At 44.5% G+C, this 24,818-nt stretch overlaps 1 protein-coding gene across 1 annotated transcript in view; it reads left to right on the top strand.

Annotated features, from left to right (window-relative positions):
- Window positions 1-8,938: 8,938 nt before the first annotated feature.
- The window catches only part of MTERF4 (mitochondrial transcription termination factor 4), a gene marked incomplete at its 3' end in the record, with an annotated part of 40,660 nt that continues 24,780 nt past the window's right edge, over window positions 8,939-24,818 (top strand). The window contains exon 1 of the mRNA XM_082250821.1: window positions 8,939-9,265. Coding sequence (XP_082106947.1) covers window positions 9,097-9,265 — 169 coding nt within the window. The 5' untranslated portion in view covers window positions 8,939-9,096. The remainder of the gene's footprint in view (window positions 9,266-24,818) is intronic.

Below are 24,818 nucleotides of genomic sequence, written 5' to 3'. Positions count from 1 at the left end.
CTTTCCCTGTTAAGGTGCACTCTACTTGGGCGATTAGTGCCTTCTGAGCCTTCCATCATCAGGCGTCAGTGCTGCAGGTTTTCAAGGCGGCCACCTGGTCGTCTGTGCACACTTTCACAACATTTTTTGCAGGCTGCTGTTTGGAGTACCTGGTCCTCTTTGAGGGTGTATTGTTTTATTCAGGTGAGCTACAGTTGTTTATAGTTAAGCTGGTTGGCTTGGTTTAACCTTGGGGAAATTTCTTGCTGTTCCCACCCCTCATGTTTGACACTGCTTTGGGACGTCCCAACTGTCAAGGATATAAGGAGCTGTGTCTGTCAATGACCGAAAGAGAAATGGGTTTTGACTTACCGTAAAATTAATTTCTCTGATGTCTATTGACGGACACAGCCCCCTCCCCTCTGTGGAGTTGGTTTTCTTCTGACACTGCTTGTAACAAAACTGAATGCCTGTAGCTAAGAGTGGGAGTATACCTCCTGAGACTGCCCCATAGGCGTAGTCAAGTTTTTTTTCCTGCCTAGTGTCCTACTCCTGTAGGGGGCAGCATAACCCAACTGTCAAGAAGATAAGAAGCTGTGTCCATCAATGAACATCAGAGAAATGGATTTTACGGTAAGTAAAAAATTCCATTTCTCTTTCGTTCACTGACACAGTTCCATGTCTTCAAACCATTGGGCTTTATGCTGCTCTCTCTTCAGGAGTAGGACTAGGTGGAAACCTTCTTGGTTACGCCCCTGGGGCAATCCCAGAGGGTAAATCATCACTTCCTGCTATAGGACTTCAGTTTTTTTCTGCCTAGTCAGGAGTAAGGACCTGGCTCTCTTCTGGGATCTGCAGTCCTGACGTTTTTTTCCTTTTTTGAATTGAATTTTTTTCTTTCCTTTTCTTTATTATTTTTGTTCCTGTGTGAACTACAGTCAACATCTAGACTGGATGACGCACTGGATATTCTAGATCCTTATAGTCTTCCCAGCCTGGCCTGCGGGCGCAACCAAATTATTATCTCCGCGCTAGGTTGGCTGCGACATAGCCCCACTGGACGAGGGCTGGCCAGCGAGTGAAAAACCTTGCGAGGTCACATAGCCCTGGTCATAACAGCAGTCATGATCAGAGTCGCAGCGTACCTCTGGCTGCAGCACCCCCCCCCCCCCCATTCCAAGATGGTGCGGTGGACTGCTGGGAATAGTGCCTGCCTGGTGTCGTTTTGCATTTTCTGAATTAATGCAAAGTGTTCTCTGTTTGAACAAGGTGGAGAATTTAATGTCACCGCCCTGCTTCTCCACCTCTTCCAATAAAGGGACTCTTTGCATTCATTCAGAAAATGCAAAGTATTCTCTGACTGGTGCCTGTGCTGAGCAGCCAACCTCCTGTGTTCACAATGCCTCAGGCCAGCCACTTGGCATGGAAACTGGAAGCAAGTGCAGATCACTAAAGTAGTGGTATCTACTTTAGTGATTCCTATCTTCTACAGGAATCCCACAGGTATGGTATATACACCGGAGTTCAAAATTAGAGAACAACCTACAATTTCCTAAATTTCAAGGTCACTGCCTATTTGAAATAATCTAAACAGGAGTAAAATAGCAATTTTGTTAAGCAAATTCTATGAGTTACATATATTTTGAAGCACAGAATAAAAAACTGCAATGGGCTATGAATAAGAACATGGATCAAAATTAGAGAACACTTTCAGATACCTCCAGTTTTTGGTGTTAATCTGGCACCTTGTGCTAATTTCTTTAATTATCTGACAAACCCTATTTAACTGGCAGCCTAACTTTCCAGTTTTCACTGACTTTGCAAGATGGTGAGCCGTTCTAAAGGGACTAAAACCCAGTGGTATTAGGTTGTCCAGATGAAGGCCAAAGGGATGATGATACTTTCAGCCATAGCAAGAGAAGTTTGTCATTCCAAATCTGTGATTTTTAGAATATTGCATCTTTACAATGTCACAAACTCCTTTAACCGGTTGCCGACCGCCGCACGACTATATACTGCGGCGGTCAGCCCCGGCCAGGCAGAGTGACGTATCGGTACGTCACTCGCCTGTCACTGACTTGCGAGCCTATCGCGGGCGGGCGCGCGCCCGCCGAGGCTCGTTCACAGGCAAGTCAGTGCGTGTGACCGGCGGACTCGATGTCCGCCAGTCACACTGCGATCGCTCCTGTGAAGGGAGAAAGACAGAGCAGCTTGTGTAAACAAGCTGCCTGTCAGTTCTCCCTGTGTAAAAGTAAAGATCTGTCCGTTCTACTATGTAGAACGGTTGATCTTTGCTTTTACACCAATAGGAATGTCCCTACACAGTAGAAAGCACGCCCCTAGGACACACTTAACCCCTCCCTTCCCAATAAAGTTAACCCCTTCCCTGCCAGTGTCATTTTTGCAGTAACAGTGCATATGTATAGCACTGATTACTGCAGTAATGTCACTGGTAACCCCAAAAGTGTCAAAAATGTCAGTCAAGGGTCCGATCTGTCCGCCGCAATGTCGCAGTACCGAAAAAAAAATCGCAGATCGCCGCCATTACGCGTTAAAAAAAACACCAAAAATGACAAAAATCTTTCTCTTTGTTAGTAAACGCGATAACTTTTGCGCAAACCAATCAAAATACGCTTTTTGCGATTTTTTTTTTTTACCAAACATAGGTAGCATAAAACAAATTGGCCGAAAAATGTTAAAAAATTTTGATTTTTACTTTTTTTTTTGGGGAATTTCATATAAAAAAATGTGAAAAATATTGTTATTTTTGCAAAATTTACGCTCTTTTTTTGTTTATAGCGCGTGATCAAAAAATCGCACAGGTGATCAAATACCACCAAAAGAAAGCTCTGTTTGTGGGAAAAAAAGGACGTCAAATTCGTTTAGGTACAGCGTCGCACGACCGCGCAATTGTCCGTTAAAGTCACGCAGTAAAAAATCGCAAAAAAACCCCTGGTCCTTTAGCAGCCAAATCCTCCGGGGCTTAAGTGGTTAAGTCCCCCAAGAAGGCTAGTCATCCATAAAAGACAAATCCAAGAGAGGATCGGCTAATGTGGAGAATCTCAATGGGCAATCGATTAAACACTGCATCTGCGATTGCTCGCCAGTTCAGTGCTTAGCAGAGTATGGATCTGTCTCATCATACAGTGTCTCTCATAGTTTAAGAGAATTTTGGACTAAAAGCCCACTCTGCGACGACCAAACCTCTCATTGGCAAAAAGAATCAAAAGGCTTGACTAACCTTTGCTGAGGAGCATGTTGTGTGCACAGAGGAGAACTGGTCCAAAGTTCACTTTAATGATGAAAGCAAGTTTAATTTATTTTGGTCTGATGGGAAACATTATGTTCGTCGTCAAACTGGGGGAAAGACTGAACCCAAAGTGTATAAAGACGTTTGTGAGAGGTGCAGGGGGAAGCGTCATGGTTTGGGGTATGTTTTCTGCAGCAGAAGTTGGGCCCTATATACAGCTACATGGCAGAGTGAATGCAAATGTTTATCAGAACCTTCTTCGACAGCATGCGGTTCCTTTCCTGCGTTCATCACCCCATCAGCCAACAATTTTCATGCACAACAATGCCCCCTGTCTCACAGCAAAACGGGTAAAGCAGTTCCTTGAAGCTGAAAACATTGAAATAATGAAATGGCCAGCCCAGATCTAAACCCAATAGAAAACCTCTGAAAAATCCTTGGCGACAAAGTTATGGCCAAGAAACCCACTACAGTCCCCGAACTGGAAGAGGAGTGGAACAAAACCACACCACAGCAGTGTGAGAGGCTAGTGATGCCCTATGGCCACAGATGTGCTGAAGTCAAAGCAAGAGCCCCCCCACTCCCTACTAATTGTTGATAGTTGTAATTTTTCCCCATGCTACAGTCATTGCTGTTCTCTAATTTCGATCATTGTGTTTTCTACAAAATAAAGGTTTTTTTGTTGAAGTGCCTTGGTTATTTTAAAAAACACTGTTCTATTAACATGATATAGCCACAACAAAAGTTCTATCAAATGTTGAGCAATGAAGATTACATTATTTCAGAAAAAATCAAGTGTTCATAAATTGTTTTCTAATTTTGATCTCCAATGTACACAGTTACATTGGTCCAGCATGTAACTATTTAAAAACATCCATAAGTGTGCCAATGTAACTATGTATAAAATATTGATACCTGGAATTCTTGTTTAATTGCTTAGCGACCGTCCCAAGTACATTTACTACAGCAGGTTGGCTGTTGTGCACTGGATCAGCGCTTCTGGGTAGGCCGCGCATCCGCCACATTGGCTGTCCTGTGATTTGTTACAGCATAAGCCAATTAGCAGGTCCTGGCCAATAATTGATCGCTGGGACCTGCTGATCCGCCACGTGATTCATGGTAGAGAGCACTGTGTTGCTAAACAACACAGAGCTCCGAAAACGGATATGCGATCTTGCTGTTTTTTTTTTAATTCCCTGCAGGGAAAAAAAGATCTATTAGTAAACACAGTTAATCCCTTGATCGCCCCTAGATGTTACCCCTTCTCAGCCACTGTCATTAGTACAGTGACAGTGTGTAGTATTAGAACTGATCACTGTATTAGTGTCATTATTGATGTCAGTGTCAGTAAGTTTATCCCCAGCCAGCGTTAGCTAGTGTCAGATTTCCCGCCACGCTATCAGAGTCCCACTTATAAGTCACTGATTACCATTATTACTATTTAAAAAAAAATTTCAGTATATACTTTATACCATAGTTTGTAGATGCTATAACTTACACGCAAACTAATTAATATACACTTTTTCGTAAATTTATTTATTTATTTTTTTACCAAAGACATGTAGCAGAAAATATTTTGGTCTAAATTTATGAAGAAATTTTGATTTTTTTTTAAAATGTTTTTATTGGATATGTTTTATAGCAGAAAGTAAAAAAATATTTTTGTCTTCTATTTTTTTTACATTTTCGGCATAGTTAGTGTTTGTGTTTTTTATGCACACACGTTTATTCATTTTAGGCCTGAAGATTACTCAAAACCCCCAAAACTATGTCTATAAATAAGACCACCTGCTTTGTCTAAATGTAAATATTTGGAGCCTCCAATTATTTCTGTATAGAGGTCTATACTAAGCACAGTTTTATCCCTCAATAAGCTCCCCTATATGGGACGTAACTGCCCCAAAAGATTTGACAAAGGGCAACCTGAGTGGAGGCTAGAGATTTGACGTTGTGAACGCTGCGTGTTCTCCCTCTTGAGTTTCATTGCTTGACCTGCGGATACCAATAATATACATTTTTCCATATAGAACGGGAGTTTTTGTTTCTGGTTCACCTCTTCTACCATCTACCGTCCCACTCTCTGGATCCCTCTCCCTTTCCCCCCCCCCCCTCCTTTTTCCCTTCCCCTATCTGTTTCCTTCTCTTTCCATTCCCCCTTCTTAGCCCCTTGTACTAGTTGTTATGAAGTATATGTTGGATTGGTCCTGGTGTCTCGCTTATACTCACTTCGTACTTCTAAGTGCCTGATTGGCCTATATCACCTATGTAATTTCCTGACTTTTGACAAGATCTCTGGATAATATGCTGTATTTCCTTCTGACTGCAAGTCTGTGCTCATTCTAGGATATGTGCCACTGTCGTTTTTTTTTGTATCTGTTGATATAAAATCAATAAAAACAAGCATCTGTTAATAAAATAGACCCTCCACTTCTCTTATCACACCTAATAAAAAATGTGTGTATTTAATAGTACGATATGCCACCAGGGAGTGTGCCTATTGCAGTTTCTTCCTTTTCCCCTTTACCCTCCCCTGTTCTTAACCACTTGCCGACCACCTACAGCATATTTACTGTGGCAGTCAGCCCCTCCTGGGCAAATTGACGTAGTTCTTGGGCATCCCCGCGCGAGTGACCGGCGGCTCCGATGTCTTCCGGCCACTCGCAATCTCCCGCTGGAGAGGGAGAAAGGCAGAGGGCTGATGTGAACAAAGCCGCCTGTCATTCTCCCTGGTGTAACTACAGAGATCATACGATCCTGCTATGTAGGATCGTATGTCTCTGTGGTTACATCACAAGCCATGCCCCTTTACAGTTAGAATCACGCCCCTAGGGACACACTTAACCCCTTGATCACTAATAAAGTTAACCCCTTCCCTGCCAGTGTCATTTTTACAGTAACAGTGCATATGTATAGCACTGATTACTGTAGTAATGTCACTGGTACCCCCAAAAGTGTCAAAAATGTCAGTCAGGGGTCAGATCAGTCCACCGCAGTGTCGCAGTCCTGCAAAAAAAAAAATCACAGATCGCAGCCATTACTAGTTAAAAAAAAAAAAAAACAAACAATAAAAATGACGTAAATCTTTCCCTTAGCAAACGCAATAACTTTTGCGCAAACCAATCAAAATACGCTTGTTGCAATTTTTTTTACCAAAAATATGTAGCAGAAAACAAATTGGCCTAAAATGTTAAAAAATAGATTTTTACATTTTTTTTTTGGGGGGGGGGATTTCATATAAAAAAAAAATGTAAAAAATGTTATTTTTTCAAAATTGACGCTTTTTGTGTTTATAGCGCAAAAAATAAAAATTGCACAGGTGATCAAATAACACTAAAAGAAAGCTCTGTTTGTGGAAAAAAAAGGACGTCAATTTTATTTGGTTACAGCACCGCATGACCGCGCAATTGTCCGTTAAATTCACGCAGTGCCGAATCGCAAAATAGGCCCTGGTCTTTGAGCAGGAAAATCCTCCGGGGCTTAAGTGGTTAATATCTTTTACTATTCTACACTGGATGTTACATAAGGTGTGATGGTTTGAAATTTGGATGGTTCCGCACAGCCTGGACACATTTCTATCCATCTATTGGCATTCCCATTCGAAAAGAGATGGGACTGCTGGTAAATTTTAGTTTGATCAGTTCATGCAGCCAATCAGCTGCAGCGCTGATCAGTGTATGCTGACAGTGGAGGAGGCCTGCAGTCAGAATCCAATAACGCAGCAGGGAGGATTTCCCCATTCACCTTGATTGTGTGATGAGGAAATCCCTTCAGTTTTTTTCCATCAGCCTGCTGGAGTTAGTAGTGGCCAGCTCTACATTTCCTGGATTTTAAGACTCATTCAAATTTGTGCAAAGACCTGAATTTTGTGTATTTGGAAAAACTCAGTCCTCTGTAGGGAACACAGGAAGCATTGTGTTCACACTATAACAGAGATGTGAGGAAAAATGCAGATATCTACATTTGTTTTCACCAGACTTCACCTGAGATCTCCATCTATCTACATGTTTATATACACTGAATCAAACATTCATAAGACAATTTGTAATAGTTTCAGAAAATGGCCACAACTGCTATACCGGGTTGCCCAGGATTCCTTTTAAATGTACAAATAAATCTCAACAATACAAGCAGACCACTGTAGTAGACCCACATTGGCTGGGGATTGTTAGACAAAGCCTAGGCTAGCATGAATCCTTATAGTTTCCATATTGTTGCATTGTGTGTGTTCACCATTGAATCCGTGCTGCCTTCATACAGGGAAAACAGGTTCACTATGATGACAGCTCCTCCAGATCCTTGTATCCACTTTTCCCTCTGTTTGTACCAGTGGCGCATTCGTGGGGGGGGGGGGGGGGGCAACGGGTCTATTCCCCCCCCCCCCCAAAAAAAATATTACCTACTCCAGTCGAGTCTCCCAGTGTCGCCCAAGTTCCAGCAGGCCAGCAGCGGCGGAGCCTGCTTACCGGGAAAACGATCCGGTCCCGGATCCTCACAGACAAGATGTCAAGTGAGGGCAAGCTTTTTTTAAAAACGGTGTAAAACTAATAAATAGTAAAAAAAAAAATTAAAGAGCCCTGTCCCCGTTAGCTCGCGCGCGGAAGCGAACGCATACGGAAACCCCGCCCACATATTTAAGCGGTGTTCAAACCACACGTGATGTATCGCCGCGATCGTTAGAGCGAGAGCAATAATTTGAGCCCTAGACCTCCTCTCTAACTCTAAGATGGCAACCTGTAGAAATATTTAAAGTGTTGCCTATGGGGATTTTTAAGTACCAAAGTTTGTCGCCATTCTGTGAGCACAATTTTGAAGCATGACATGTTGGGTATCTATTTACTCGGCGTAACATTATCTTTCACATTATGGAAAAAAATTGGGCAAACTTACTGGTTCCTTTTTTTTTTTTTATTCAAAAAAGTGAATTTTTTCCAAGAAAAATTGCGTTTGGAAGACCGCTGCGCAAATACTGTGTGATAAAAAATATTGCAATAATCTCCATTTTATTCTCTAGGATCTCTGCTAAAAAAAAAATATATATAATGTTTGGGGGTTCTAAGTAGTTTTCTAGCAAAAAAAACATATTTTAGCTTGTAAACACCAAGTGTCAAAAATATGCCTGGTAGGCAAGTGGTTAAACAAGGGTAGGTTGCAGTGCCCCTCCCGAGACTCGACTCTGCATCCGCCCCTGGCTCGTGCTGTTCCATTCCACTGCTGGGAACAAGTACCTGGTAATTCCAGATATGGGAAGCATGTAACTAACTCTTCAACCCCATCACCCCCCCCCCCCCCCCCCCCGCCCCGGTGGCAGCACTAGTGGCTTGATGCTGAGGCATCCAAAGGGGAGGGAAAGGAAGTGGAGCTTGTTCAGCTGATAGGGCAGATCACAGGTTCATTTTAAGCTCTCCTTTAGTGGCCTCTTGTGGGAAAACATTCTTATTTGCTTTTTTGTATGAAAATGTTACAGTGCTTTTATTGCTTGTGTGTAAATATGGAAAATATGTCTTGGTATATGAAAAATTTTTTTTTTTTTTTTTTATCAGATTAGCCACTATATAGATGTTCATTTCTGTCCCTGCAAATAAAGAACCTTTCAATCTATGGCACAAAGTACCATAGTAGTGATTTATAATTTTTATTTGTATAGAATAATCTTTGTTTTGGATTCTCTTTCTATCTCGTGTGTTCCAAATGTGATACATGATCAGCTTCTTATAATGTTCTTTATTTAGGTGTCTTTATGTCTCAGAAACCAGCTTGTTTTTAGTTGGTCAGGTCTATGCTTGAGACACTTGTCCATTGTTCCTGCTGCCAGACAAGAGCTCTTGGATCTTGGCTTCTCAGAGACACAAGCTGAAAGGATTTTGTCTATGAAATGCACCGTACACAGCACTTCCACCATCAAAGAGCTGTGCGTGGTAGGACTGAACCACAAAACGATATTAAGAATTCTTGAAGAGAAGCCAGAGATTCTGAAGACAAAAGCCAAGCAAGTGAGGGACAAGGCTGACACTCTGAGGAGCCTAGGACTGGGAGAAGGTAACATTATTTTTTTTATTTTTTAAGTTGGCTAATCCCCAAACAATATAGTATTTTTATTATATAGCCCAACACTGACCAATTTGATATGTAAAGGTAAGGTAAAAATCAATGCCTTCTTTCATGGAAGTGACAAGCTGAGTCACATTTTGGGAACGTAACCAAAATTCTCAGCTTTTCCTAACCTCTACAACCATTACAAAACTAAGTGACCATGTTACTCTCCTCCAGTGGATTAGTCCAGATAGTCCCACATTTATAGAGGAACTGCAGTCTACTCACATATTTTGTAATAAAAACATATTTGCCATTCTGAAGCTTCCCTGCAACCACTTTGCATTATATATATATATACTGTGATTCTGTACTTGCCAAATGTGCTGCAGAAATCTTGCTCCACTAAATCTGGCTGCAGCCATTTTAACTGTGGGCAGCTAAAAATGTTAACTGTTTTACTTCCTGGATTTAAACAGACACCCCTATCTACAGTATCTCACAAAAGTGAGTACACCCCTCACATTTTTGTAAATATTTTATTATATCTTTTCATGTGACAACACTGAAGAAATGACACTTTGCTACAATGTAAAGTAGTGAGTGTACAGCTTGTATAACAGTGTAAATTTGCTGTCCCCCAAAATAACTCAACACACAGCCATGAATGTCTAAACTGCTGGCAACAAAAGTGAGTACACTCCTAAATGAAAAAAGTCAAAATTGGGCCTAGAGTGTCAATATTTTGTGTTGCTACCATTATTTTCCAGCACTGCCTTAACCCTCTTGGGCATGGAGTTCACCAGAGCTTCACAGGTTGCCACTGGAGTCCTCTTCCACTCCATGATGACATCACGGAGCTGGTGTCTGTTAGAGACTTTGCGCTCCTCCACCTTCCGTTTGAGGATGCCCCACAGATGCTCAATAGGGTTTAGGTCTGGAGACATGCTTGGCCTAGGGCTAGGCCATAAGAAGATTGCCAAGACCCTGAAACTGAGCTGCAGCACGGTGGCCAAGACCATACAGCAGTTTAACAGGACAGGTTCCACTCAGAACAGGCCTCGCCATGGTCGACCAAAGAAGTTGAGCGCACGTCCTCAGCATTGCTGCAGAGGTTGAAGGTGTGGGGGGCAGCTTGTCAGTACTCAGACCATACACCGCACACTGCATCAATTTGGTCTGCATGGCTGTCATCCCAGAAAGAAGCCTCTTCTAAAGATGATGCACAAGGAAGCCTGCAAACAGTTTGCTGAATACAAGCAGACCAAGGACATGGATTATTGGAACCATGTCCTGTGGTCTGATGAGACCAAGATAAACTTATTTGGTTCAGATGGTGTCAAGCGTGTGTGGCAGCAACCAGGTGAGGAGTACAAAGACAAGTGTGCCTTGCCTACAGCCAGGCATGGTGGTGGGAGTGTCACGGTTTGGGGCTCCATGAGTGCTGCCGGCACTGGGGAGCTACAGTTCATTGAAGGAACCATGAATGCCAACTTGCAGAGCCGAATTTCCTCCCTTCAGGGACTGGGCCACAGGGCAGTATTCCAACATAATGACCCCAAGACGACCACTGCCTTACTAAAGAAGGTGAGGGCAAAGGTGATGAGGGCAAAGGTGATGGACTGGCCAAGCATGTCTCCAGACCTAAACCCTATTGAGCATCTGTGGGGCATCCTCAAATAGAAGGTGGAGGAACGCAAGGTCTCTAACATCCACCAGCTCCTTGATATCATCATGGTGGAGTGGAAGAGGACTCCGGTGGCAATCTGTGAAGCTCTGGTGAAATCCATGCCCAAGAGTGCTAAGGCAGTGCTGGAAAATAATGGTGGCCACACAAAATATTAACACTTTGGGCCCAATTTGGAGATTTTTACTTAGGGGTGTACTCACTTTTGTTTCCAGCGGTTTAGACATTTAATGGCTGTGTGTTGAGTTATATTGAGGGGACAGCAAATTTACACTGTTATACAAGGTGTACACTCACTACTTTACATTGTAGCAAAGTGTCATTTCTTCAGTGTTGTCACATGAAAAGATAAAATAAAATTTTTACAAAAATGTGAGGGGTGTACTCACTTTTGTCAGATACTTTTGTCTCTCTCTCTCTCTCTCTCTCTCTCTGGATGTGTATGTATGTGTATATATATGTATATGTGTGTGTATATATATATGTGTGTGTGTGTGTGTGTGTGTGTGTGTGTGTGTGTGTGTGTGTGTGTGTGTGTGTGTGTGTGTGTGTGTATGTATACAGACAGCCACACACCACTGCTTGGCTACACATTTCTCCTCTATTCGTGATTACTAATGGATCTCTGAAGTCTCCTGTTATCTGCACCCTCATCAAGCTCTCCTTGGCTTTCCTATGACTAATCCCTCTCTCCCTTGCTTGCAAACTCTCATGAGAGTTAAGCCCCGTACACACACGCAGATCGTCGTCATACAAACGTCGGCGGACGAAAGATCTGCCGATTGTATGCGTGTTAGTATGGTGCCTCCGACAGATGTCTGCACACAATCCGCGGACAAGAGTCTTTCTTGCAAACATGAAAATTTTTGTCTGCAGACACCAGAACGGACGATTGTTCGCCTGTCAGTACAGAAATCAGCCGACAGACCGCAGATTTGCAAGACTGGGCATGCTCAGAAAATAAAAAACACAGGGAAAGTTAACCATTACATGACATCACTTCTGCAGTCAGCTGAAGTCTGCGGACAAAATTCTTGTGCTGTCCTTGTGCTGTCTTTGTACTTTTCAACAGACACCGACATCCCGGGGAGAAAAGACGAACATTTGTATGACGACGATCTGCGTGTGTGTATGGGGCTTAAGAGAGAGAGCTGTGCATGATGTCATTCGCCTAGGCTTTTTACCAGACAAGAAAGAGGAAGTGGGCTGTATAAGGTATTTACTGGCAGAAAAAAAATGTTTTACTATAAGTTAAAACAACTAAGGCAGAGAATTTAATAGATAGGAAGATGAAAAAAATGACTGAAGAGACACTTTAATTTACTATGTCTACCACCACATTTAATACTTTCCTCTTTTGACCCTGTTGCTACAAAGGAGGTTGCCAAATTCTTTTTGGATGCCTGCTTAACCACCTGCAACCTGAACCACATTTCCACATCTACTCCTGTCTCCCTCTTTAAAAATGCACCCAGCTTTTTTTTTTTTTTTTTTCAATACAATCAGCTGAGCTGGCCAGAACTAGTTCTTGAGGGAGTTTATTCCACATTTTCACAGCTCATTTTGTGACCAGGCCTTTCTGAAGTATGTGAAGGTTAAATAACTTTTCCTTCAGACATAGTGTCCCCTGGTCGACTGAAATGACCTAAATGTAAATATCTCTACACCAAGTTCACTATATGTTGATCATATCCCCCTTGAATCTCTTTCGCTCTTTTTATCTCTCTTTTTCTCTCTCTCTTTCTTTCTCTCTTTATCTCTCCTTTTATTACAAGAAAGTATGTTGCTCGCTTCTTTAGAAACTGCAGCATCTTGGCATTGCATGCTATTATTAAATTTACCAGAACACCCATATTCTTCTCCACCATTGACTCCCTAGCTGTCTTCCTTCTAAAATGCATGTATGGTTTTAGCCCCCTGTACATAACTTTACATTTATCAATATTAAACCTTATTAGCCACATAAGAGATAAAAAAGGTTCTTGGCGCCCCACATCAGGTGTTTCCCCCTGCCCCCGGAGCTTAATCATGAATAAAGATAAAGATCATTGTAACAGCAACGTTTCAACTGTTTGAATGGGTTACACTCATGACTGCTGTGATTACTAGTGATCTGTGATTGGCTACAGTTAATTACATGGTACAGGATGCTGTGATTTGGCCTGGTACCATGTGATAGTCCAATTACAGCATAGGAAACACAGCTGCCATGAATGAATCAATTCATAACAGCTTTGTTGATATTATGATCATGTGATCACATAGCAATCACATGCTCACTGGGCCGTGGGTACCAGGACGCGCTGTGCGCCCCTAGCTCAGAGCAGGCTGGATGCTGGCTGCCCACTGTAAAAGTGCTGTGGGGTGGTTCAGCAATGGATTAAGGTTGGCTTAGAAACTGGAAACATCCTGTTCGGATGTTATTCCACTGCATAGCTTGGTGTCACCTGCAAATGCTAAAATTGTACTTTTAATCCCAGGCTCTATATCTAGGGTTGAGCGAACACCTAGATGTCCGTGTTCGACGGGTTCGGCCGAACTTTAAAAAAAAGTCCGGGTCCGTGTCCCGGACTTTTACCGAACTTTTCCCGGACACCGAACCCCATTGAAGTCAATGGGGACCCGAACTTTAAGGCACTAAAATGGCTCTAAAACACCAAAGGAAAGGGCGAGAGTGCTGCAAATGGCAGCAAAACGTAATTAAGAGCATGGCAAGTGCTCTGCAAACAAATGTGGATAGGGAAATAACTTAAAACAACAAAAAAAAAACAGAAAAATAAAACAATGTTCTTCTTCATCTCTGAAGGACGAGGCCCATATGGAGTAGGAGGGAGGTTGAGGTGGTGGTGGATGTGGCGGTGACATAGGCGTGCGCACAGGGTGTGCTGGGTGTGCCTGGGCACACCCTAATCACCTAGGGCACATAGCATTGCCAGTGAGGAGATGGGAAAGATCTCCCTGGGACCTGCTCTGCTCTATTTCTCCTTGCCTACAGGTACATGGCCCCGATACATTACTCTCCCTGCTGGCAAACACATGCATGTGTATTTCAACTTTGGGGTGCACACCTTAATGCAATAGGCTGCGCACACCTATGGGCGGTGTAGGTGGAAGCGGCGGTGGAGGAGGACCAGGGCCGGATTAACAGCATCATGGGCTTGGTGCTGAGGATTTTGAAGGGCCTTAAGGGCCGTGCCTTGCCATGCACCCAGAGGAGGAAGGGTGCAGCCATGCATGCCTAATTCAACATGGGATGCTGTCTCTGAAGCCCATAAACACATCCATGCATCGCCAACTGTCCCTCCTTGTCCGGCCTTCACGCTGTGTGGGGAGGTTCTGAGGGTGCTGCCTGGGGAAGCGAGCATAGAAGCCAGACTTCTGTGTTTACAAGTGACAGAAGAGCGGTAACAGTGAATATGGCCAACCCGGGGCCTATATAAAAGGTAGGGGCCTGGAGCTGCAGCTCCAATAGCCCCTACATTAATCTGGCCCTGAGGAGGAGGACGAGGTAGCCAACACTGCTTCTTTTCAAAAATTTTAAATGAGGGTACACCCCAAAAGAGTGAGAAAGAGCAAAAATGGAACAATGGGTGGGTAAGGTCGGTATCCATTGCTATTCTGCATAAGGTACGGAAAAGTCCCGTGGGATCCATGCCTGGTTCATTTTAATGAACGTGAGCTTGTCCACATTGTCTCTGGACAGGCGGCTGCGCTTGTCTGTTATAACGCCCCCAGCCGTGCTAAATACCCGTTCAGATAATACACTGGCTGCAGGGCACGCCAGCACCTCCAAGGCGTAAAGGGCAAGCTCAGGCCATGTGCCCAATTTGGAGACCCAGAAGTTGAAGGGGGCAGACCCGTCATTCACTACATGTAGGCGTGTGCACACATACTGCTCCACCATGTTGGTAAAATGCTGCCTCCTGCTAAGACGTTCCATCTGAGCTGCTGGTGCTGCTGTTTGTTGTGGCGTGCTGACAAAGCTTTTCCACATTTCGGCCATGCTAACCCTGCCTTCTGAGGTGCTGGCGGTGCCCTGGTTGCGTTGGCGACCTCCTCCTCCTCCTCCTCTGCCTTGTGCTTCCACTGTGGCCCCGCTGTCAGATGGGAATGCCAGCAGCATGGCGTCTACCAGCGTGCGCTTGTACTCGCGCATCTTGCGATCGCGCTCCAGTGAGTGAATTAAGGACGGTACGTTGTCCTTGTAACGGGGATCCAGCAGCGTGGCCACCCAGTAATCAGCACAAGTTAGAATGTGGGCAACTCGGCGGTCGTTGTGGAGACACTGCAGCATGTAATCGCTCATGTGTGCCAGGCTGCCCAGAGGCGACGAAAGGCTGTCCTCTGTGGGAGGTGTATCGTCCGTGTCCTCTGTATCCCCCCAGCCACGCACCAGTGATGGCCATGAGCTGGCCTGGGTGCCACCCTGCTGTGAACATGGTTCCATCTCCTCCTCCAGCTCCTCCTCCTCCTCATCCTCCTCATCCTCCAGAACTGTGCCCCTGCTGGACAATTGCGTCCCTGGCGTTTGCGTGTGCAGGAACCCACCCTCGGAGCCCCTTGCGAATGACTGCCCTGAAAGCCTTGGAAATGTTACCTCTTCATCCTCCTCCTCCTCCTCATCCTGTGCCACATCCTCTTCCATCATCGCCCGAATTGTTTTTTCAAGGAGGCATAGAAGTGGGATAGTTAAGCTGAGAACGGCGTCATTGCCACTGGCCATGTTGGTGGAGTACTCAAAACAGCGCAACAAGGCACACAGGTCTCGCATGGAGGCCCAGTTATTGGTGGTGAAGTGGTGCTGTTCCGCAGAGCGACTCACGCGTGCGTGCTGCAGCTGAAACTCCACTATGGCCTGCTGCTGCTCGCACAGTCTTTCCAGCATGTGCAAGGTGGAGTTCCACCTTGTGGGCACGTCACATATGAGGCGGTGAGCGGGAAGGCCGAAGTTACGCTGCAGCGCTGCCAGGCGAGCAGCAGCAGGGTGAGAACGCCGAAAGTGCGCACAAACGGCCCGCACTTTCTGCAGCAGCTCTGACATATCGGGGTAGTTTTTAAGGAACCTCTGCACCACCAAATTCAGCACATGCGCCAGGCAAGGGATGTGCGTCAAACCGGCTAAGCCCAGAGCTGCTATGAGATTTCGCCCGTTATCACACACCACCAGGCCGGGCTTGAGGCTCGCTGGCAGCAACCACTCATTTGTCTGCTGTTCCATGCTCCTCCACAACTCCTGCGCGGTGTGTGGTTTGTCCCCCAAACAGGCAAGTTGTAAAACTGCCTGCTGTCGTTTACCCCTGGCCGTGCTGAAGTTGGTGGTGAAGGTGTTACGCTGTCCGGATGAGGAGGCGGTAGAGGATGAGGAAGCGGAGTAGGAGGAGTTACGAACAGGAGGCAAACTGAAGCGCCCTGCAATCCTCGGTGGTGGAAGGACATGCGCCAAATTGCTATCCGCCTCAGGCCCATCCGCCACTGCATTTACCCAGTGTGCCGTTAGGGAGATATAACGCCCCTGACCGTGCTTACTGGTCCACGTATCCGTAGTTAGGTGGACCTTGGCACAGATGGCGTTGCGCAGTGCACACCTGATATTTTCCCCCACTTGGTTGTGCAGGGAAGGGATGGCTTGCCTGGAAAAGTAGTGGCGGCTGGGCACGACGTACTGTGGGACAGCCACCGACATAAGGTTTTTAAAACTGTGCGTCTCCACCAGACGGAATGACAGCATTTCAAAGGCCAATAATTTTGAAATGCTGGCATTCAGGGCCAGGGATCGCGGGTGGGTAGGGGGGTACTTCCTCTTCCTCTCAAGTGTTTGGGAGATGGAAAGCTGAACGCTTCCACGGGACATTGTGGAGATGGTTGTTGGTGACCCAGGTGGTGGTGTTGCTGACAGATCGTCTGTTTGCGGGGTGGCAGGTGCCGGTATCACTACAGATGTGGCTGGAGCGGCCGAGACTGCAGCAGAAGAGGAAGCAGGATGAGCCAGAGACGTTTCTTGGTTTTGAAGGTGTGTACTCCACTGCAGCTCGTGCTTTGCACTTAGATGCCTGATCATGCAGGTTGTGCTCAGGTTGAGAAGGTTCATGCCTCGCTTCAAGCTCTGATTGCACAGGGTGCAAACCACTCGTGTCCTGTCATCAGCACATTTTCTAAAGAACTTCCACGCTAGAGAACTCCTTTGAGCTGACTTTGGTGCGCTCGTTCCCTTGCTGCGTTGGGCAGTAGCGGGCGTAGTGTCTAGGGCACGGCCGCTCCGCTTCTGCACCCTGCTCCCTCTTCTGCTGTGCTGGTGGCTCTGTGCGACCACCGCCTCTTCCTCCAAACTACTCAGGTCACCTGCATGACGTTCATTCCATGTGGGGTCGAGGACCTCATCGTCCTCCACATCATCTTCCACCCAGTCTTCACCCCTGCCCTCCTTGTCGGTCTCCACAATGCTGAACGCCGCAGCAGTTGGCACCTGCGTTTCGTCATCATCGGAGACGTGCTGCGATGATCCTTGCATGTACTCATCTTGAGAAATAAGTGGTTGGGCATCGCTGCACTCAATCTCTTCCACTTCTGGGGCAGGGCTAGGTGGATGGCCCTGGGAAACCCTGCTGACAGAGTCCTCAAAAAGAATAAGAGACTGCTGTATGGCTTGGGGCTCAGACTGCTGGCCTGATTTGCAAGGGGGTGAGGTGAAAGACGGTTGGACATTGGCTGCAGGTGCCAACTCTGACCTTTCTGCAGTAGACTGGGTGGGAGACAATGTGAAGGAACTGGAGGCACTGTCAGCAGCAAACCAATCTACTATCGCCTCAACTTGTTCTGGCCTCATCACTTCTAGGGGCGTTTGATGCCCTACCAAATACTGATGCAGGTTCTGTCGCCTACTCACACTTGAGGAAGGTGTTTCACTTGTGCGTGTAGCTGGCACAGATCGACCATGTCCTCTCCTTGCAACAGGAGCTCTACCAGCAGCACCACGACCCAGGCCACGGCCCTTATTTGACGGTCTCCTCATATTTCTGTAATTTAAGATCTTGCCCTAGAAAGGTTTTTATTGAATAGCGGAATAGAAAATATGATCCAAAAAAAGTGTATGTATATCACACGTACACAACCACACTAGGCCCCAATTACTATTGTTTGTACCCCTAAAAGGCTAGATGAGGAGTAGGGGGAGTATGGAACAGGCAGCACCCTCAAACCTTCAGAAGTATGAGATGAACCCCAACAACTTGGAAAGGTGGATCTCTCTCACACGTACCGACACAGACTATCCCGCAATTCAATTGATCCTCAAAGGTTTTTATTGAATAGCGGAATAGGAAATATGATCAAAAAAAGTGTATGTATCTCGCACGTACACAACCACACTAGGCCCCAATTACTATTGTTTGTACCCCTAAAAGGCTAGATGAGGAGTAGGGGGGGTATGGAACAGGCAGCACCCTCAAACCTTCAGAAGTATGAGATGAACCCCAACAACTTGGAAAGGTGGATCTCTCTCACACGTACCGACACAGACTATCCCGCAATTCAATTGATCCTCAAAGGTTTTTATTGAATAGCGGAATAGGAAATATGATCAAAAAAAGTGTATGTATCTCGCACGTACACAACCACACTAGGCCCCAATTACTATTGTTTGTACCCCTAAAAGGCTAGATGAGGAGTAGGGGGGGTATGGAACAGGCAGCACCCTCAAACCTTCAGAAGTATGAGATGAACCCCAACAACTTGGAAAGGTGGATCTCTCTCACACGTACCGACACAGACTATCCCGCAATTCAATTGATCCTCAAAGGTTTTTATTGAATAGCGGAATAGGAAATATGATCAAAAAAAAGTGTATGTATCTCGCACGTACACAACCACACTAGGCCCCAATTACTATTGTTTGTACCCCTAAAAGGCTAGATGAGGAGTAGGGGGGGTATGGAACAGGCAGCACCCTCAAACCTTCAGAAGTATGAGATGAACCCCAACAACTTGGAAAGGTGGATCTCTCTCACACGTACCGACACAGACTATCCCGCAATTCAATTGATCCTCAAAGGTTTTTATTGAATAGCGGAATAGGAAATATGATCAAAAAAAGTGTATGTATCTCGCACGTACACAACCACACTAGGCCCCAATTACTATTGTTTGTACCCCTAAAAGGCTAGATGAGGAGTAGGGGGGGTATGGAACAGGCAGCACCCTCAAACCTTCAGAAGTATGAGATGAACCCCAACAACTTGGAAAGGTGGATCTCTCTCACACGTACCAACACAGACTATCCCCCAATTTAACTGATCCCCAAAGGTTTTTGATTAAATAGCGGAATAGAAAATATGATCCAAAAAAAGTGTATGTATATCACACGTACACAACCACACTAGGCCCCAATTACTATTGTTTGTACCCCTAAAAGGCTAGATGAGGAGTAGGGGGAGTATGGAACAGGCAGCACCCTCAAACCTTCAGAAGTATGAGATGAACCCCAACAACTTGGAAAGGTGGATCTCTCTCACACGTACCAACACAGACTATCCCCCAATTTAACTGATCCCCAAAGGTTTTTGATTAAATAGCGGAATAGAAAATATGATCCCAAAAAAGTGTATGTATATCACACGTACACAACCACACTAGGCCCCAATTACTATTGTTTGTACCCCTAAAAGGCTAGGAGTAGGGGGAGTATGGAACAGGCAGCACCCTCAAACCTTCAGAAGTATGAGATGAACCCCAACAACTTGGAAAGGTGGATCTCTCTCACACGTACCAACACAGACTATCCCCCAATTTAACTGATCCCCAAAGGTTTTTGATTAAATAGCGGAATAGAAAATATGATCCCAAAAAAGTGTATGTATATCACACGTACACAACCACACTAGGCCCCAATTACTATTGTTTGTACCCCTAAAAGGCTAGGAGTAGGGGGAGTATGGAACAGGCAGCACCCTCAAACCTTCAGAAGTATGAGATGAACCCCAACAACTTGGAAAGGTGGATCTCTCTCACACGTACCAACACAGACTATCCCCCAATTTAACTGATCCCCAGAGGTTTTTGATTAAATAGCGGAATAGAAAATATGATCCCAAAAAAGTGTATGTATATCACACGTACACAACCACACTAGGCCCCAATTACTATTGTTTGTACCCCTAAAAGGCTAGGAGTAGGGGGAGTATGGAACAGGCAGCACCCTCAAACCTTCAGAAGTATGAGATGAACCCCAACAACTTGGAAAGGTGGATCTCTCTCACACGTACCAACACAGACTATCCCCCAATTTAACTGATCCCCAAAGGTTTTTGATTAAATAGCGGAATAGAAAATATGATCCCAAAAAAGTGTATGTATATCACACGTACACAACCACACTAGGCCCCAATTACTATTGTTTGTACCCCTAAAAGGCTAGGAGTAGGGGGAGTATGGAACAGGCAGCACCCTCAAACCTTCAGAAGTATGAGATGAACCCCAACAACTTGGAAAGGTGGATCTCTCTCACACGTACCAACACAGACTATCCCCCAATTTAACTGATCCCCAAAGGTTTTTGATTAAATAGCGGAATAGAAAATATGATCCCAAAAAAGTGTATGTATATCACACGTACACAACCACACTAGGCCCCAATTACTATTGTTTGTACCCCTAAAAGGCTAGGAGTAGGGGGAGTATGGAACAGGCAGCACCCTCAAACCTTCAGAAGTATGAGATGAACCCCAACAACTTGGAAAGGTGGATCTCTCTCACACGTACCAACACAGACTATCCCCCAATTTAACTGATCCCCAAAGGTTTTTGATTAAATAGCGGAATAGAAAATATGATCCCAAAAAAGTGTATGTATATCACACGTACACAACCACACTAGGCCCCAATTACTATTGTTTGTACCCCTAAAAGGCTAGGAGTAGGGGGAGTATGGAACAGGCAGCACCCTCAAACCTTCAGAAGTATGAGATGAACCCCAACAACTTGGAAAGGTGGATCTCTCTCACACGTACCAACACAGACTATCCCCCAATTTAACTGATCCCCAAAGGTTTTTGATTAAATAGCGGAATAGAAAATATGATCCCAAAAAAGTGTATGTATATCACACGTACACAACCACACTAGGCCCCAATTACTATTGTTTGTACCCCTAAAAGGCTAGGAGTAGGGGGAGTATGGAACAGGCAGCACCCTCAAACCTTCAGAAGTATGAGATGAACCCCAACAACTTGGAAAGGTGGATCTCTCTCACACGTACCAACACAGACTATCCCCCAATTTAACTGATCCCCAAAGGTTTTTGATTAAATAGCGGAATAGAAAATATGATCCCAAAAAAGTGTATGTATATCACACGTACACAACCACACTAGGCCCCAATTACTATTGTTTGTACCCCTAAAAGGCTAGATGAGGAGTAGGGGGAGTATGGAACAGGCAGCACCCTCAAACCTTCAGAAGTATGAGATTGTGTTCACTGTACCCCACAAAGATTGAGTTCACTGCACCCCACAATGATTGTGTTCACTGCACCCCACAAAGATTGTGTTCACTGCACCTCACAAAGATTGTGTTCACTGTACCCCCCAAAGATTGTGTTCACTGCACCCCACAAAGATTCTGTTCACTGTACCCCACAAAGATTGTGTTCACTGCACCCCAAAAAGATTGTGTTCACTGCACCCCAAAAAGGATGTTGTTCACTGCACCCCAAAAAGGATGTTGTTCACTCCACCCCAAAAAGATTGTGTTCACTGCACCCCACAAAGATTGTGTTCACTGCACCCCAAAAAGATTGTGTTCACTGCACCCCAAAAATGATTTTGTTCACTGCACCCCAAAAAGGATTTTGTTCACTGCACCCCAAAAAGGATGTTGTTCACTCCACCCCAAAAAGATTGTGTTCACTGCACCCCAAAAAGATTGTGTTCACTGCACCCCACAAAGGATTTTGTTCACTGCACCCCAAAAAGATTGTGTTCACTGCACCCCAAAAAGGATGTTGTTCACTGCACCCCAAAAAGGATTTTGTTCACTGCACCCCAAAAAGATTGTGTTCACTGCACCCCACAAAGGATTTTGTTCACTGCACCCCACAAAGATTGTGTTCACTGCACACCAAAAAGGATTGTGTTCACTGCACCCCAAAAAGATTTTGTTCACTGCACCCCAAAAAGATTGTGTTCACTGCAGCCCAAAAAGATTGTGTTCACTGCAGCCCAAAAAGATTGTGTTCACTGCAGCCCAAAAAGATTGTGTTCACTGCAGCCCAAAAAGATTGTGTTCACTGCAGCCCAAAAAGATTGTGTTCACTGCAGCTCACACACAGAAAAATGGATGTGGATCACTGACACCTGCCTATCTCCAATCCCACACCACACAGCAATATCGATTGTAGTTTGTAGAACACAGTTTCCCTAAAATTCAGCAGACTCTGTCCCTAACAGGATTGAGAAGAGATCGTAGATCAGGATTGAGTGCAGACCCCACCCCCCACACAGCAATATCGATTGTAGTTTGTAGAAGACACTGACCCTATAATTCAGCAGACTCTATCCCTAAAATGCCTACAACTCGCCCTGCCTAAACACTCCGACCTGTCCCTCAATTCTATCCGGACACAAATGGTTTTTTCCTGCCTATCTTTCCCTAATCAGCAGCCAGCACGTTGATGTGTGCTCTGTCCCTGAATCTAAGCAGCATAATGACGCCGCTGCGGCTGCCTCGAACTTATAAAGACTTGGTCACATGCTTCAGACGGCCAATCACAGCTACTGAGACATTTGCAGGCATGGCTGGGATGGCTTAAGGCACACCAGTTAAACGATTGTTGATTGGCTGTTGAAAGCCCGCCATGAAAAGAGCGCCAAAGCATGCAAAACCCGGAAATAAAACGACCGAACACGGATTTTTACCCGAACATACAGTAAAGTGTCCGTGTCCGTGTTCGGGTACAAAAAATCCAATTATTCGGTACGAACACGAATAATACAGTCCGTGTTCGCTCAACACTATCTATATCCTTTAAAAATAGGATAAAAAGTAAGGGTCCCGACACTGAATCTTGGGGTACACCACTAATAACCTTAGACCCTTCAAAGTATAAATCATTAACCGCAGCTCTCTGAATATGTTTTTTTATCCATTTACAAACTGAATTTTCTTAACCACTTTCCGACCACCCACACTAAATATACAGTGGGGATCGAAAGTTTGGGCACCCCAGGTAAAAATTTGTATTAATGTGCATAAAGAAGCCAAGGAAAAATGGAAAAATCTCCAAAAGGCATCAAATTACAGATTGGACATTCTTATAAAATGAACAAAACAAAAGTTAGATTTTATTTCCATCATTTACACTTTCAAAATATCAGAAAACAAAAAAATGGCGTCTGCAAAAGTTTGGGCACCCTGCAGAGTTAATATTTGGCAAGTATCAAAGCTTGTAACCACTTTTTGTAGCCAGCCAAGAGTCTTTCAACTCTTGTTTGAGGTATCTTTGCCCATTCTTCCTTACAAAAGTCTCCCAGTTCTTTGAGATTTCTGGGCTGTCTGTCACGCACTGCTCTTTTAAGGTCTATCCATAGATTTTCAATTATGTTGAGGTCAGGAGATTGTGAAGACCATGGCAAAACCTTCAGTTTACGCCTCTTGATGTAATCCCCGTGGATTTCGAGGTGTATTTAGGATCATTATCCATTTGTAGAAGCCATCCTCTCTTTAACTTCAGCTTTTTCACAGATGGCATCAAGTTACCATCCAAAATTTGCTGAAATTTTATTGACTCCATTTTTCCTTCTACTCATGAGATGTTCCCTGTGCCACTGGCTGCAATACAACCCCAAAGCATGATTGATCCACCCCCATGCTTAACAGTTGGACAGAGGTTATTTTCATTAAATTCTGTGCCCCTTCTTCTCCAAACGTTACCTTTGCTCATTCCGGCCAAAAAGTAAAATTTTAACCTCATCGGTCCACAGAACTTGTTTCCAAAATGCATCAGGCTTGTCTATATGTTCATTTGCAAAGTTCAAACGCTGATTTTTTTTCGTTAGGACGTAAAAGAGGTTTTCTTCTGATGACTCTTCCATGAAGACCATATTTGTACAAGTATCTCTTTATAGTGGGATAGTGTACCACACCTCCAGTGTCTGCCAGATCTTTCTGGAGGGATCGTGCAGTCAAACGTGGGTTTTAAATTGTTTTTCTCAAAATCCTGCGAGCTGTTCTCTCTGATATTTTTCTTGGTCTTCCAGATCTTGCTTGAACTTCCACTGTTCCTGATGACTGCCATTTATTAATTACATTCCAAACAGAGGATATTGACATCTGAAAACGCTTTGCTATCTTCTTATAGCCTTCTCCAGCTTTGTGAGCGTCAACTATTTTCAGTTTCAGTTTTCTAGACAACTGCTTAGAAGATCCCATGGTGCTGATTGTTGGGGCAAGGTCAGATGAGTCTGGGCATTTAAAACCTTTGAGATTGACATCACCTGGTCTTCCCAGACGATGTTCGAGAACAATCCATGACACTGGCAGTGCATGCTATAAATTCTGCGGGGTGCCCAAACTTTTGCAGACACCATTTTTTTGTTTTCTGTAATTTTGAAAGTGTCAATGATGGAAATAAAATCTAACTTTTGTTGACATATTATAAGAATGTCTAATCTGTAATTTGATGCCTTTTGGAGATTTTTTTCATCTTTCCTTGGCTTCTTTATGCACATTAATACAGATTTTTACCTGGAGTGCCCAAAATTTCAATCCCCACTGTACGTCATTACTTTGACATTAAATACCGGTGTTATGGCAGCAGCCAACATTATGATTTACTGTGGGCGATTCGCTACAAGATACAAGTGTTCCCACAGGCAGATTTAC

The sequence above is a fragment of the Pelophylax lessonae genome, assembly GCF_965119305.1.
Source record: "Pelophylax lessonae genome assembly, chromosome: 3".
NCBI classification, from domain to species: Eukaryota; Metazoa; Chordata; class Amphibia; order Anura; family Ranidae; genus Pelophylax; species Pelophylax lessonae.
Note: the sequence above shows the minus strand (reverse complement) of the source record. Positions and strands in the feature narration are given on the sequence as shown.